We start from the raw sequence: 15,652 nt of genomic DNA, 5'->3' as shown, positions 1-15,652 counted from the left end.
CATTGATAAGAAAGGTTTAGGGGGATATGGGCCAAATGCGGCCAAGTAGGGCTCATGTAGATAGGGCATCTTAGTCAGCATGGGCAAGTTGTGCTGAAGGTCGGTTTCCATGCTGTACGACTATGTTAAGAAGTTTTACTTTCTACCAAACTCATTCTGTACTTTCTTTGGGAGCAATGGGTGGGACATTCTGTGAAACCATGCATTTAATAATCTTGATTATATGCTTCACTTCAGGCCTGTGTAATTAACTCATGTTTCACAAAAAAATAATTTTGGATACAATTTTTTCTTTTTAAAAGCTGTTGCATGCGAAACCAAGCGTGAAAATGGATCTCTGCCGGATCCGAGCTGCAAGATCATCTCAGCTGGCAAAGAGGTGAAAACAAATCTGTTTTTCCCTTTTTTGGGAGGAGATCTGGAGGGTAGAATGACTTCACTGTCTGGTTAGTTCAGTCTTCCGCTGCTCATATTTTCTGTTTCTTCTGAGTCTCACTTCCAATTTATTTTGGCTTGGAAATTTAGGTTTGCGTCAGATGAGGTTCAGAATAAACAAGAATGAAATATCCAAGCAATAAAAGCTCAGAAGAAAGTATTAGCACAATCAGAATAATGAACTATTGCCAGGACCTAATCATACCTCATTGAGGTGGTAAATCCCAAGCAGCAGAACTTAGAATCTCTGATCGCAAACATCTCACTGCACAATGGCAAGTGCTTGGCCAGGTAGTCGGTGAAACTGTAGAACAGCTAGAAAGTGGAAAGAGATGCAGGGACCTGAAATGAGTAAACCTTGTCTATTTCAGAACCTGTTGGTCAAGTAGAAAAAGGAGGAACTCATTTTACTTGATATATGAATGGTCTGCCATTGTTTGGCAGCTGTGCTTGCTTCTCAGCCGAGAAAAACTTCAGTCTCATTCCTGAAGCAAGTATAAAGAGGGAGTATTTTATTTTGTAGCCTTACTGTTACCATCTTATCTGTATCTCTAAATCTAATAAAAAAATCTAAAAAAAATCTTAACAGCTGATTTCACCAGGTTAGTGGTGTTAAAATGTTTAAATGGAGCTGGATGGAGTAATGTATAGAACTACAAACCAAAGAAATTGAAGGCAATTGGTTGATTTGCCATTTTAGTTCTAAATCTGTAGGATTATGTCAGGGAGAACCAATTAACAAGAATCACACTGGAATCAACAAAAACAAATGTCATACAAGAAAATAACTGCAGATGCTGGTACAAATCGATTTATTCACAAAATGCTGGAGTAACTCAGCAGGTCAGGCAGCATCTCGGGAGAGAAGGAAGGAAGGATCTCTCCCGAGATGCTGCCTGACCTGCTGAGTTACTCCAGCATTTTGTGAATAAAACAAATGTCCATCGACCAAGTCAGCATTTCAACAAAGCTACCGGATTCCACATTGGAAAAAAAGGTTCAATTGAAGATAAATAAACCTTGTGTGAATGAAAGATCATGAGACGATATTTAGTTCTATAGTCTAAACAAAGGAAAATGCTATTCAGCCCCTTAAGATAAGCAGTAGTAAAATGAGCCCATTCAGCTCTCAGAACTTTTACAAGATACAAGCCGTTCAGCTTTGAGATATATAGGAGCATAAATGGGCCACTCAGCTTTCATGACTATTCTACTATATAGTTAAATCATAATATATATGCACTTCCATTGATCTAAATTTAATCTATATCTGAGATATCCATCATCTAATAGTCTTGAACGCTCTAATTGGTATCCATACTCTTGCGTTAGAGTGTTCTAAATTTTCACAAACCTTTTGCTGACTGCTTCTCATTTCACTCCCGAATTGCCTTGATTGCAGTCTCCACCAACAAGAGAATTGTTCATTTCGTATCTACCCAATCAACTGTATTGATATTCAAAATACATCAAACAGATCATCCTTTCAGGGTCGATCCTAACCAGAAACGTAGGATACTAATTAGAGTGTTCAAGACTATTAGATGATTGATATCTCAGATATAGATTAAATTTAGATAAATGGAAGTGCATATACATTATGATTTAATAGAGTTTCATTCTCTGTTAAAGTCCAGATGCGAGGCTTTCAAGATGGATGATTGTGCACTGGACAAGGTGGCCAAGTGCAATTTTTGCTGGACTATCAAAGGTGCCAAGAAAGAATTCCAAAACAAGCTGGAGGCTCAATTCAATTAAAGAGATGGCAGGTGACTGTAACAGGGCATGAATATCAAAGACGACAACCTAAAATCAAGGTCAACATCTGGCATCAACTCATCTCTACCGGTTAAACTCAATGACCATTTTAAACAGGCTAGCAACGTTTCACCTAGGCTCATCCTTCCATCCCCTGCTGGCACTGTCCCATACATTTCAGTGGCGGAGGTCAGATCTGTTTTCAATCGGGTAAATTCTAAGAAAGTGGTCAGCCTGGACGGAGTCCCTGCATGGGTTCAAATATTGTGCGCCAGTCACCTGGCCATAGTCTTCGCCAACAAATTTAACCTCTCACTTCAACTGTCCACTGTCCCCATTTGCTTCAAGGAAACCTCCATTATTCCAAACTCCAAACAATCTCTCTCAATGACTACCACCCAGTAACTCAAACATTGACCATAACGAAATGTTTTGAAAGAATGTAATGGCTCATGTCTGTGCCAGACCTACAGGCAATCTAGACCTCTTGCAATTTGTGGACAGCACACAACAATAAACTAAGCTGAATGATCTTGCCCAGTAAATACAATTGCAGTTTATATTCTATTTGGCTCTCTAAATTTGATATTATTCTGGGAAATCTGCAATGCACCCACTCTAAAGCCAGAGCATCCTTTCCAAAGAGTGGTGCACAAAGCACAATGTAGTTTCATAAACAAATGAACAACCCCAAGTAGTTTGGATGGAGACAGGCTTTCCTGTTAAGACTTTTCAAATAAAATCTTTGTTGCAAATTGGCAAAAGCTATTTATTCTACAGGGTGTTCTATTTCAGTGTAGGGAAAGTCACAGGCAGAAGGTGACTGAGGTTCCATTACAGCCAACAGCACGTTCTATGTTGACCACCCAGAAACTCTATTGTCCAAACGATTTCTCCCCTTTTCTGAAAACAGGAAGAACAACATCCTGGCTGAAATATAGAATCGTACTTTGGTCACTGAAAAATGACAGATGAATAAACATGTGGAACACATTCACCTGTATTGTGTCGCAGGGATTTACTACTAAAATTAATGTGTGGTAAATTAAAATCTTTGCACAGGAGCTTCAATTTTAGAAATAATTTACAGATAAGGTAGATTATTCCCCTTTTACACTTCAATGCCTCTGGGTGGAAAGGAACAGTCAATGTTTTGAGCATTGCATCCCAATGCTCCAGCAGATCGTTTGTTGCTCCGGATTCCAGCATCTGCAGGTTTTTTGTAGACAATAGGTGCAGGAGTAGGTCATTTGGCCCTTTGAGCCAGCACCGACATTCAATGTGATCATGGCTGATCATCCACAATTAGTAACCCGTTCCTGCCCTCTCCCCATTAAGAGCTCTATCTAACTCTCTTGAAAGCATCCAGAGAATTGGCCTCCACTACCTTCTGAGGCAGAGAATTCCACAGATTTACAACTGAGTGAAAAAAGTTTTTCCTCATCTCTGTTCTAAATGGCCTACCCCTTATTCTTAAACTGTGGCCCCTGGTTCTGGACTCCAACACTGGGAACATGTTTCCTGCCTCTAGCGTGTCCAATCCCTTAATAATCTTATATGTTTCAATAAGATCCCCTCTCATTCTTCTAAATTCCAGTGTATACAAGCACAGTCGCTCCAGTCTTTCAACATACGACAATCCCGCCATTCCAGGAATTAACCTAGTGAACCTACATTGCACTCCCTCAATAGCAAGAATGTCCTTTCACAAATTTGGAGACCAAAACTGCACAGTACTCCAGGTGTGGTCTCACTAGGGCCCTGTACAACTGCAGAAGGACCTCTTTGCTTCTATACTCAACTCCTCATCATGAAGGTCAACATGCCATTAGCTTTCTTCACTGCCTGCTTCACCTGCATGCTTATTTTCAGTGACTAATGAACAAGGACACCCAGATCTCTTTGTACTTCCCCTTTTCCTAACGACAGCATTCACATAATAATCTGCTTTCCTGTTCTTACCACCAAGTGGATAACCTCACATTTATCCACATTAAACTGCATCTGCCATGCATCTGCCCACTCACACAACCTGTCCAAGTTACCCTGCATCCTCATAGCATCCTCCTCACACTTCACACTGCCACCCAGCTTTGTGTCATCTGCAAATTTGCTAATGTTACTTTTAATCCCTTCATCTAAGTCATTAATGTATATTGTAAATAGCTGCGGTCCCAGCACCGAGCCTTGCGGTACCCCACTAGTCACTGCCTGCCATTCTGAAAGGGGCCCGTTAATCCCTACTCTGTTTCCTGTCTGCCAACCAATTTTCTATCCATGTCAGTACCCAACCCCCAATACCATGTGCTCTAATTTTGCCCACTAATCTGCTATGTGGGACCTTATCAAAGGCTTTCTGAAAGTCCAGGTACACTACATCCACTGGCTCTCCCTTGTCCATTTTCCTAGTTAACATCCTCAAAAAATTCCAGAAGAGTAGCCAAGTATGATTTCCCCTTCGTAAATCCATGCTAACTCGGAATGATCCTGTTACATAGCCTGCCTGATGTCAGGCTAACTGGTCTATAATTTCCCATTCTCTCTCTCGCTCCTTTCTTAAAAAGTGGGATAACATTAGCTACCCTCCAATCCACAGGAACTGATCCTGAATCTATAGAACATTGGAAAATGTCTTCATCCATCATTGGCTGTTGTATTTTGCTTCACTTATCAACCCAGTTTCAACCAGTTTTGATATTGATTGAGAATGGGCTCTATAAGTACTGATCACTCTTGCAAGTGAGCTAGGATTAAAAGGCAATTTGACTCTGGAGGGCATCATGTATGCTCCTCATAATGTCCTCCAAGTGAAGAGAAGACATGAACCCTTATGAAAATCAGCACCTTCAGAAGAGGAAAATATCTGAATTCCAGTGAGAGTAGTCATCTTCAGGGACATAATCCAGTGAGACTAAACACATTCAGAAGTGGAGGGAAACATAGGAACTTAATTCTGCTCATAATTTTTTTTTAAATAGAGATAAATAATGGCTGTCCACCAACATGTGTTAATCCAAACTGTTTTAATATTTCTTTGAACAGTGTGAATTAAATTGACATTTCCTTAGTAACACAACAAAACATGCTACTCCTCACAAAATCATCAATATTAACACAATCTGTTTAAATGTTTCTTAGATCAGTACAAATTTCATTGACATTTTCTTGGTAGGACAAAACATGCTACTCCTTCCTTGCAAAAAGATTGGCAGCCACCCTGAGAAAAGATTCAGAGGCTAACAAGTTCTGGCAATTTAATCCATTAATATTGAACAAACATACTGAATATAATATTGTCCCAGTCATAACAGTGCCATCTGGCCATTGGGGTATCAGAACTGAAGTAATTGAATTACAGGAAGAAGCCATTCGGTCCATCATGTTTGTGCCCAGGTCTTTGAAAGATCTACTTAATCCCATTGTTTCTCCAGAAATATGCATATTTTCTTTCCATGTATACCTTTGAATGTTCCACTTCAATTTACTCCCAACACCTACTTAGGAAGTGCATTCTAAATCATATCAACTCTACATTAGGATCATGGATTTAGTTAAATACTAATTATTGCCACGCTACCAGGGATCAAATCTAGTACTTACTTGGCTGCACTCGGAGGCGCAGGTTGAGCCAGTTTCGTGGTGGGGACCCATATTTGGTAAGGGCAGAGTTCATGCTTTGCACTGCAGATGATGCCAGGTTTAGCTAAACACTGAGCTCCAAATGCCAAATGGATATAGTGTTTTAATAAACTTCCTTTTCACCCATCAACCTCCAAAAATGTACACAAGATGTCCAACAGATAAAACTCCTCTCATTGAACTTCTGTGTTTGTCTCCCCCCTTCCTTTCTTCACTCAAATCTCTTCAGTCTGTACTCTTGTCAGCCTTTCGCATGTTATTTTATTCTACCATAATTTTTCATTTTGCTGTCGTTTCTTTTTTAGCCTCCCTGGATGTTTTTCATTCGCCACTTTTAATTCTCATAAACTTGTCTTTTTTACTTTTCTTCTTTGCCGTATCTAACTTTGCAAGTCTTTACATTTTGCTTCTCTATTCTTTCTGAGTCTTCCTTTTTAATCATTCACTACCTTTACTCTCCCTTTACCTCAGAGTTGCTCCTTCTTTGTTGTTCCTTTATTTCCACCTCGCCCTTTTTGTGATTTGCTTTCCCTGTAGCCTTTTTCTTCTGTCTCACTCGGACAACTTCATTGCAGCTGATATCTGATTACAGTTCAAAAGTTAAGCTCCCAGCATCACCCGCATAATTGACCATCACCATGGCAGCAAGAGACTGAAAAGCCCAGTAACATCTTTCTTCAGCCTGAGCTCTGTCTGTGTAGAGAAGTTTGTCTGTGTCTTGTATGCTACCACGAAGTCTTGTTCCTCTGACCAGACTGCAGATTAATTTCCTCTTTGATATCCGTTTACCTTTATGGGGTCTGTCTGAAGAAGTCCAAATATTTCACATGGAATTTTTCGCCTCAGCCACAAACATGCAGTGCCCATATTTATTTTCCGCCACTGTGCAGTCCAATATTTGTGCCAAGTCCTTCCGTAGCAGCCAGGATCAGCATATGGAGACGATTAAATAGGTTAAAGCTTTTAGACTCAAAAAAGAAAGGTTTTTTGGAGATCATCCTGCATTTTAAGCTCCAAAGCCGACTTTCTTTGATTAAATTAAACACAATAGCAATTTCATCAATTCAAACCTCAGTTAAATTTATTGAAGTACTGCAAAAATTCTATAATTTGAAAAAGATACTTGCAAGAGATTTATTTAAACCACACCTTTCAAAAACAAGGGAAGAACAAAGGGTTTCCTGTGGATTGAACTTTATTACATACGCAAAAGAAGCTAAAGCAGTGGCTGTTCTCCACTGTCTGGGCTTTATTTAAGCTAGACTGGGGAGGATCCTGTTTGAAATGTACTGCCTCTCTTTGTTGAGTGCTCTTTGATGATCCATCTCAGAGCTACAATATACATTTTGGATCTCCCTAATCACGGTAGCGCAGCGGTAGAGTTGCTGCTTTAAAGCGAATGCAGCGCCGGAGACACAGGTTCGATCCTGACTACGGGTGCTGCACTGTAAGGAGTTTGTACGTTCTCCCCGTGACCTGCGTGGGTTTTCTCCGAGATCTTCGGTTTCCTCCCACACTCCAAAGACGTACAGGTATGTAGGTTAATTGGCTGGGTAAATGTAAAAATTGTCCCTAGTGGGTGTAGGATAGTGTTAATGTACGGGGATCACTGGGCGGCACGGACTTGGAGGGCCGAAAAGGCCTGTTTCCGGCTGTAGATATATGATATGATATGATATCTCTTCACCTAGTAAAAGCAAATAATAGACTCTTCTACAATCAAAATTGCATTCTACTATTTCATACATATGCTTGAGTATCGTCCTATACATATATATGAATAATCACGAACATATACCTCCTCCCGTTAAGACAATGTCTTATTGAAATTCAGGTCTTTATCTCAATAACCTAAGGACATCATCTAGTGCACAATCCTCTCCACACTTTTCAGCAGGAGTCAACATAGTCATAGAGTGATAGTGTGGAAACAGCCCCTTCAGCCCAACTTGCCCACACCAGCCAACATGTCCCAGCTACACTAGCCCCACCTGCCTGCACTTGGTCCATATCCCTCCAAACTTGACCGATCCATGTACCTGTCTAACTGTTTCTTAAACATTGGGATAGTCCCAGCCTCAACTACCTCCTCTGGCAGCTTATTCCATACACCCACCATCCTTTGTGTGAAAAAGGTACCCCTCAGATTCCTATTAAATCTTTTCCCCTTCACCTAGAACCTATGACCTCTGGTCCTCGATTCCCCTACTCTGGGCAAGAGATTCTGTGCATCAGTGCATTTGGGATCAGGAATGTGGCTTTTGAGACTTTTCTCCCTTCCTATATCCAACATCTATTTCATTGGACTGAATGAGGGGTATGGAAGAAATAAGGAAAAAGTGTTTCAATTGATGGGTACCAACCTGATCTAAAATAATAGCTCTCTCTGCAGATATACCTGATCTACATCGTACCTCTAGTACTTTTGATTTTTAATTTCAAATTTATCATAGTGGTTTGAGGGTGTTAAATAGGGCAGCAACAGGAACAGAATGTAACTGACATCGTTTGACAGATAAATTCAACTGAAAAGAAGAAAAATATTAAAAACAGCAACAAAAAGAAAACACACATCCATGAAAGGGTGCTGAGGTAAGAGCTAGCAAGTATCCATGTTTGAAATAGTGCTGGTCAGCCTAATCCATCTTCCAGCACTTTAGTGTTTAGTTTCCCATTGCCACCACTTTTTATTTTTTTTAATTAGATTTAGAGATACAGCGCAGAAACAGGCCCTTCGGCCCACCGGGTCCGCGCCGCCCAGCGATCCCCGCACATTAACACTATCCTACACCCATTAGGGACAATTTTTACATTTGCCCAGCCAATTAACCTACAAACCTGTACGTCTTTGGAGTGTGGGAGGAAACCGAAGATCTCGGAGAAAACCCACGCAGGTCACGGGGAGAACGTACAAACTCCGTACAGTACAGCACCCGTAGTCAGGATCGAACCCGAGTCTACGGCGCTGCATTCGCTGTAAGGCAGCAACTCTACCGCTGGGCCACCGTGCCGCCTTGTTGAAGCAGTGGAATCAAACACCAACAATCCTCTGGATGAAATATTTCTTCAATTTTCCTCCAATTCTCCCATCAATTACATTAAATTGTCTCCTTTGTTAAACAAAATACTCCAACCAAGGTCTCTCCGTTGTGTATATCTTAATTAAAGGTCATCCACTGTGAAGGTCCTCGGGGCCTTCATCAGTCAGTACTGGAGTTGGGACATTATATTACAGTTGTACAAGGTGTTGGTGAGGCCAAATTGAGTAGGTAGTGTTCAGTTTTGGTAAACCTGCTATAGGGAGGATGTTATTAAGCTGCAAAAGTAACAAGGATATACAAGGATGTTGCCAGGACTCAAAGGCCTGAGCTATAGGGAGAGGATGGACAGGTTAGGACTTTATTCCTTGGAGCACAGGAGGCTAAGGGGCGATCTTACAAAGGGGAATAAATCAGGTAAATGCACAGAATCTTTTACCCAGGGAAGAGAAGTAAAAAAGCAAAGGACATAGGTATAAGGTGAGAGGGACAAGTTTTAATAAGAATGTGAGGGGCAACTTTTTCTCTCAGAAGGTGGTGGGTGCCGGGAACGAGCTGGATGTATTGAGGCAGGGACTATAACAACACTTGAAATACAAGTACAGGTACATGGATAGGATTGGTTTAGAGGGATATGGGCCAAACATAGACAAATGGGACTAGCTTAGACGGAACATTTTGGTTGACATGGACGATTTGGGCCAAAGAGCCTGTTTCTGTGCTGTCTGACTCTATGGTTCTAAACCTCTCAGCCTTCTCAGTTTAGTTTAGTTTATTTTTTTTAGATTTAGATTTAGATTCTACAGTGCGGAAACAGGCCCTTTCGGCCCACCAAGTCCGCGCCGCCCAGTGATCCCCGCACATTAACACTATCCTACACACACCAGGGACAATTTTTACATTTACCCAGTCAATTAACCTACAAACCTGCACGTCTTTGGAGTGTGGGAGGAAACCGAAGATCTCGGAGAAAACCCACGCAGGTCACGGGGAGAACGTACAAACTCCATACAGACGACGCCTGTAGTCAGGATCGAACCTGAGTCTCCGGCGCTGCATTCGCTGTAAGGCAGCAACTCTACCGCTGCTGTCAAGTGTACCGAGGTACAGTGAACAACTTTTGTTGCGTGCTATTCAGCCAGCGGAAATACAATACATGATTACAATCAAGGCATTTACATGATAAGGGAATAATGTTGAGTGCAAGGTAAAGCCAACAAAGTCCAATCAAGGCTAGTCTGAGGGTCACTAATGAGGTAGATAGTAGTTCAGGACTGCTCTCTGGTTGTGGTAGGACGATTCAGTTGCCTGATAACAGCTGGGAAGAAACTGCCCCATAATCTTGAGGTATGCATTTTCACACTTCTATACCTTTTGCCCGATGGGCGAGAGAAGAGGGAGTGGCCAGGATGCGACGTCCTTGATTATACCTCCTTGACGAGGCAGCACGAGATATAACTGGACGGTTTGTGTGACGGTCTGGGCTGCATCCACAATTCGCTGCAATTTCTTGCGGTCTTCATCATATCATATCATATCATATATATACTGGATGGAACTGTACCCAAACCAAGCTGTGATGCATCTGTAGAAGTTGGTAAGAGTTATAGGGGACCTGCTGAACTATCTAAGCCTTCTAAGGAAGTAGAGGCGTTGGTGTACTTTATTAGTCATTGCTTCAATATGGGTGGTCCAGGAGAAGTTGTTGGTGATATTGACTATTAGGAATTTGAAGTATTCAACCATCTCTACTTCGGCAGCATCAATGCAAACTGGGGTATGTCTACCACTTTGCTTCCTGATGTCGACCACTATCTCCTTTTTCTTGCTGACATTGAAAGGTTGTTGTCTCAACACCAGGTTCTCTATCTTCTTCCACTCTGCTCTAAAGAATGCCAGATCATTCAATCCTTCCTTTACTAACAATTTTACTTTCTTGGCAACATCTTCCTGTCTCTTTTGCACTTGCTTCAGTAGAACTACATCTTTCTTTTTTTGTAGTGAGAACTGTACACAGTACTCAAACTATGATCTAAACTAATAAAGTGAAGTGTTAACATAACCCTCCTGTTAATACATTCAAAACCCTAGCTCACACAGAAAATAGCCTAAAGCCTTTTAACCACATTATGACTTAGTTACGATCTTGATAAATCTCATGACATACACCCCAAAATCTCTTTGTTCTTCCATGCTACTTTGTATTCTCCACTGAATGTAAATTTCTTTGCATTAATGCACTTCCCCAAATGCATTACTTCACATTTTTTCCAGATTATGTTTTATTTGCCACTTGTCTACCCAGGTGGACAGATCTACTTGAAGTACAAGTTCAAATTTTTATCAGACATTTATGAATTGATACACAATGTTTTTGTTGCAATACACTTATTTCCTATGTCCAATGTTTTTGATGCACAATTTGCTCAGTCAGTTGGGAATATCAGACTTCACAGTTGCTGTGGTGCAAGGGCAATTTCTTGTGCTTGTATCCGTGATTGCAACAAAGAATAAACCTGGCCCAAGCAGAAGCTGGTCCAACTTGTTCTTTGAATCCCACTTGCCCAGAAAGTGACAAAGTATAAAACTTAATTAGCGATTAAAAATATGAGCAATAAAACCTATTTCCCAAAGTGCTTTATCATCTATGAAAAACTATCAAAGTTTGTTGTGGGAAATGGCCAGATCAACGGGATGGAGACAGTTTTTTTTTCAAATAGTGCCCAAGGAGACTTCACATCCATCTTTGAATGTTCCAACACTGCAACAATCACACACTCTTTTCCCAAGAAATAAAACAAACACGTCCACATGTTAGCAAGAACAAAAGCACACCAGAATAGTACCAAGTAACCCTTTATTAAAACAAATGCTTGGTCTCCAACTTTAAAATAAAGAATTCCCATCCAGTTCTGAATCCAACTAGAGCCTGACACAGGGAAAAGTAGTCTGAAGAAGGGTCTCGACCAGAAACATCCCCCACTCCTTCTCTCCAGAGATGCTGCCTGCCTAAGTTACTCCAGCATTTTGTATCTATCACAGGAAAAGTAGGCGTGGGCAGTGGAAGAATAAACAGATGTGGCTAAAATAAATTTTATAAAGGGTCTGCAGGCTCTTACATTTACTGCATTACTGTATTGAACTTTAATCCCCCAAACCGTAAGGCACAGTGCCTATTAAACCACATTACAAAGCATTGCATGTACACATTTAATTTTACTTAAACATGAATATGTATTCACCCCCATTAAGACACAGCTTTAGGATGCTCACGCCTCCTCAAAGGATTACAAGATTTAATCTTTCCAGCGCCAGAAAGAGTAAAAGAATAGTCAGGTGTCAAGTATGGCAGCTCTCCTGTCACGCCAGGCTGAAAAGGAAACAAAACAGTCAGAAATAGGGTTTGGGTGAGACTGCAAAAACTTCCTGGGACATCACTTCCAGGCTCAAGACTATTCTAGGACTCTGCTTCACAATATAATTGCACTATCACCAAAACCCCTGCTTCTACAGCTTCTGCCCATTCTTGTCAATCACTTTGCCCTTCAGTGAATGCCAGCAGCAGTGATGGGAGATTGGGGGCAGGGGAGTGTGGGCAGCTCAAAGTAGAGATGTTAGTGTCCCTCCAACAACACTCATCTCACCTTCTGTTCGAGTCTAAACTCTTCCCCAAGCACAGAAGTTAAAGCTTTGTAATCCTTTCCATCTAAACTCTCAAGTCACACACGTAGAATGTGAATTATCTTTGCCGCAGGATCCCGACAAACCCTTACCCAAATAAGAGATCTCTTTCTCACTACAGTGATATACCATCATTACTACTTCAACAGCCCTTGAAATGACAGACCAATCACACAATCAGTCCCACCCAATAATTAATTATTACACATCTCCATCATGTACCAGAAGCACATAATGTACCCCACCCACTATATTATTAAATCACTATCAATTATACATGACTGTATTCAAAGCAATAATTTGATACCCAAGCATCAAAAATATCTCAGCATTAGGTTTCAAGTTTTCATGCATACCAGACTGACCAATGAAGTAGCCTCATCAATATCCAAAACAAGTGCGGATACTTACTGCACAGCCAAGTGACCATTTACAGTTCACTCCCTAGGCAAAAACTTACCTGGTTTCTGAAGACAGAATGGGGGATGGTGACTGCACCCACAAGCAAACAATTAACCTGCTTCAGTTTCGCTACAGGAACTGGAGTCAGTATGTAATACAATCTCCTTTCCAGATTAATTCCACGAACGATTCCTATGGAGAGCAGAAACCATCAGTTCTGATAATGGCCCACACTTTACAGCTGCAGTTAACAAAGAAATATGCAACCACTTTTGTATTAGACAGCAGTTTCACGGTACCCATCATCCTCAGGCTGTAGGGATGGTTGAGGGCTAATGGTACATTAAAAAACAAATTGGCCAAATTAATGGGTGAGACAGGACAGTCGTGGATCAAGGTATTACCACTGGCACTATTTGAGATGAGTCACTCCCCATAGTGCTACTAAGTTATCGCCAGCAGAAATTATCTACGGGAGACCTCTAAGGACCCCATGGGAAGCTGATACATCCTACCCGGGAATTTTAGACCTCCACGCATTGAACGATGCCCAACAGCTAACTCGAATACTCTCAGTTTTACATTCACAGGTTAAGGACTCACAGAAGCCGCTGCCTGAGGGAATTGACCACCACCCGTTACAATAGATAGAGTTCTGGAAGCTAGTGGAATCAAGGGATATAGGGAGAAGTTGGGCGCAGGATATTGATTGTGGATGATCAGCCATGATCACAATGAATGGCGGTGCTGGCTCGAAGGGCCGAATGGCCTCCTCCTGCACCTATTTTCTATGTTTCTATGGGATTTAAAATTACTCAAATGTAACACCATCCAGATTTCTAAAGTCCAAGTTGTGCCGAACTTTGTATGTCCACATTATTACAGTTCTGTATAGCATAATTATAGAACATAAATTACTTGAAGGGTGACAGTCAAACAGCAGGACAGCTGTGGAGTAAAATATTTTAGCCTCCAAGCATGTCTGGAAACAAGATTTAAAGCCACATTAGGGCAGAATGGTACTGAGGGTCAACATCAAATGTAAAATTGGTTGAAATTGCTATTTTATGCAAGACCCTTGTATCCAGAGTGGTGATAATAGACTAGATTTCTCATGGGCAGCAAATGTTTGAGGTCACGGGTTACATATCACTATTTCTTCCAGTGTGCTCAAGGATGCAACCTTTTAGAAGAGGCCAGTCCCTGGCTGTTTGTGCCGGGGCCCAAAGCACAAAGCCTTTATGATCACAAATGATCCACTGCTGGAAATGCTTTGACAGTCCGTGCCTCTGTCATCATACTCAATGACTATCAATCCTGCCCAATACCTGGCAGCATTAGAGTGCTGTGAAATATTTTAACAATGCCAGTTAATTTCTTAAACGTTTGAATCACTTGCCCTGATTTCTGCATGTCCTTGAAATATAATCCTCTTAACTCTCTTGTAAATGCAATGTCATGGAAATATTCAACAATAATTTATTCTAATTCATCACTTTTATATTAAATCAAATTCAGCATTAATGATTATTTCATGACTGTGGCCTAAATACCCGACTTGGGTTTACCTTAAAGTTTGAGGTAGTTTAAAAGGGAATGTCAGGCATTTGGCATCAACCTGTATCAATTTTATAACATGGCTTACTGAGTTTACTCTGGGTCCAGAGCTCTGACCCCAGCTGGAAAACCTAGAAAGCCGGTACATTGGCACACTGCTTGAAAATGAATTAATTTGTGAGTTTCATTAGGGGCGTGGCTATGTTCTGCAGCTGCGGCTCACCGGCAGTCTCTCCGTTTTTTTTTGTGTTTTTTAGTCAATGTTGATGTTGAATGTACGTTTTGTTTTATTTTTAATTCTGTGTATGTAGGGGGGTGGTGGGGGGGTTGGGGGAAACCTTTTTTTAAATCTCCTCCTCAACGGAGATGCGACCTTTACCGTGTCGTATCTCCGTTCGCGCTACGGCCTAACATCGTGGAGTCGGCGGCCTCCAGCTGGGATCGACCTCGAAGACTCCGGTCGCAGGGCCTGGACTTACCATCTCGGAGGCTTCGGCAGTGGGCCCTGCAGACCGCAACATCGGGAGTTCGCAGGTCCCTGGTTGGCGACCGGCTTTTGGGAGCTCCAGCCGTAGCAGCTTCGACCGCCCCGAAGCACGAGGCACGATCAACCCGCCCGCAGGCCCTTCATCACCCTGCGTGGCTCGGCCGCAGCACTTTACATCGCCCGGTGGGGGCTCAGGACTCTCATCGCCCTGCGTGGCTCGGCCGCGGCATTTTCCATCGCCCGGTGGGGGCTCAGAACTTTCATCGGCCTGCTCGGCTCGACCCTGGGACTTTCCATCGCCCGGTGGGGGCTTCAAGGGGTTGGGAGCCTCGATCGCCTCGTGGCGCCACGGGAGAAGAACGAGGAGGAGATAAGACTTTGCCTTCCATCACAGTGAGGGTATGCCTAGAGCAATCACTGTGATGGCTGTTTTGTGTAAAAAATTGTATCTGTGTGTCTTGTGTTCTTTAATGTCTACTGCCGGACCCTGACGTGAGAGGACGCTGGCGTTGATTATTCGCCGCTTTTCCGTCAGGATAGTTTGTCTGTTTGTTTCTATGTTAATTGTATTTGTAAAGCGCTTTGTGCATGTGTTAAGGCGCTATATAAAATAAATATATTATTATTATTATTATAATCTGCAACAGGAGAAGTG

General features: G+C 41.8%; 1 protein-coding gene across 8 annotated transcripts in view; it reads right to left on the bottom strand.

The window, feature by feature from the left end:
* Positions 1-11,729: 11,729 nt before the first annotated feature.
* Positions 11,730-15,652, bottom strand: part of nol9 (nucleolar protein 9) — a 29,744-nt gene continuing 25,821 nt past the window's right edge. For 7 of the 8 annotated variants that reach the window (XM_078425269.1, XM_078425267.1, XM_078425265.1 and 4 more), the window contains exons 12-13: positions 13,012-13,145; positions 11,730-12,240 (exon numbers count right to left, since the gene is read on the bottom strand). In XM_078425269.1, coding sequence (XP_078281395.1) covers positions 12,118-12,240; positions 13,012-13,145 — 257 coding nt within the window. In that variant the 3' untranslated portion in view covers positions 11,730-12,117. The remainder of the gene's footprint in view (positions 12,241-13,011; positions 13,146-15,652) is intronic. The other variant, XR_013549165.1, reaches the window with a different exon arrangement.

Source organism: Rhinoraja longicauda, chromosome 30 (genome assembly GCF_053455715.1).
Source record: "Rhinoraja longicauda isolate Sanriku21f chromosome 30, sRhiLon1.1, whole genome shotgun sequence".
Taxonomy (NCBI): Eukaryota; Metazoa; Chordata; class Chondrichthyes; order Rajiformes; family Arhynchobatidae; genus Rhinoraja; species Rhinoraja longicauda.
This window is presented reverse-complemented; position numbering and strand designations above follow the sequence as displayed.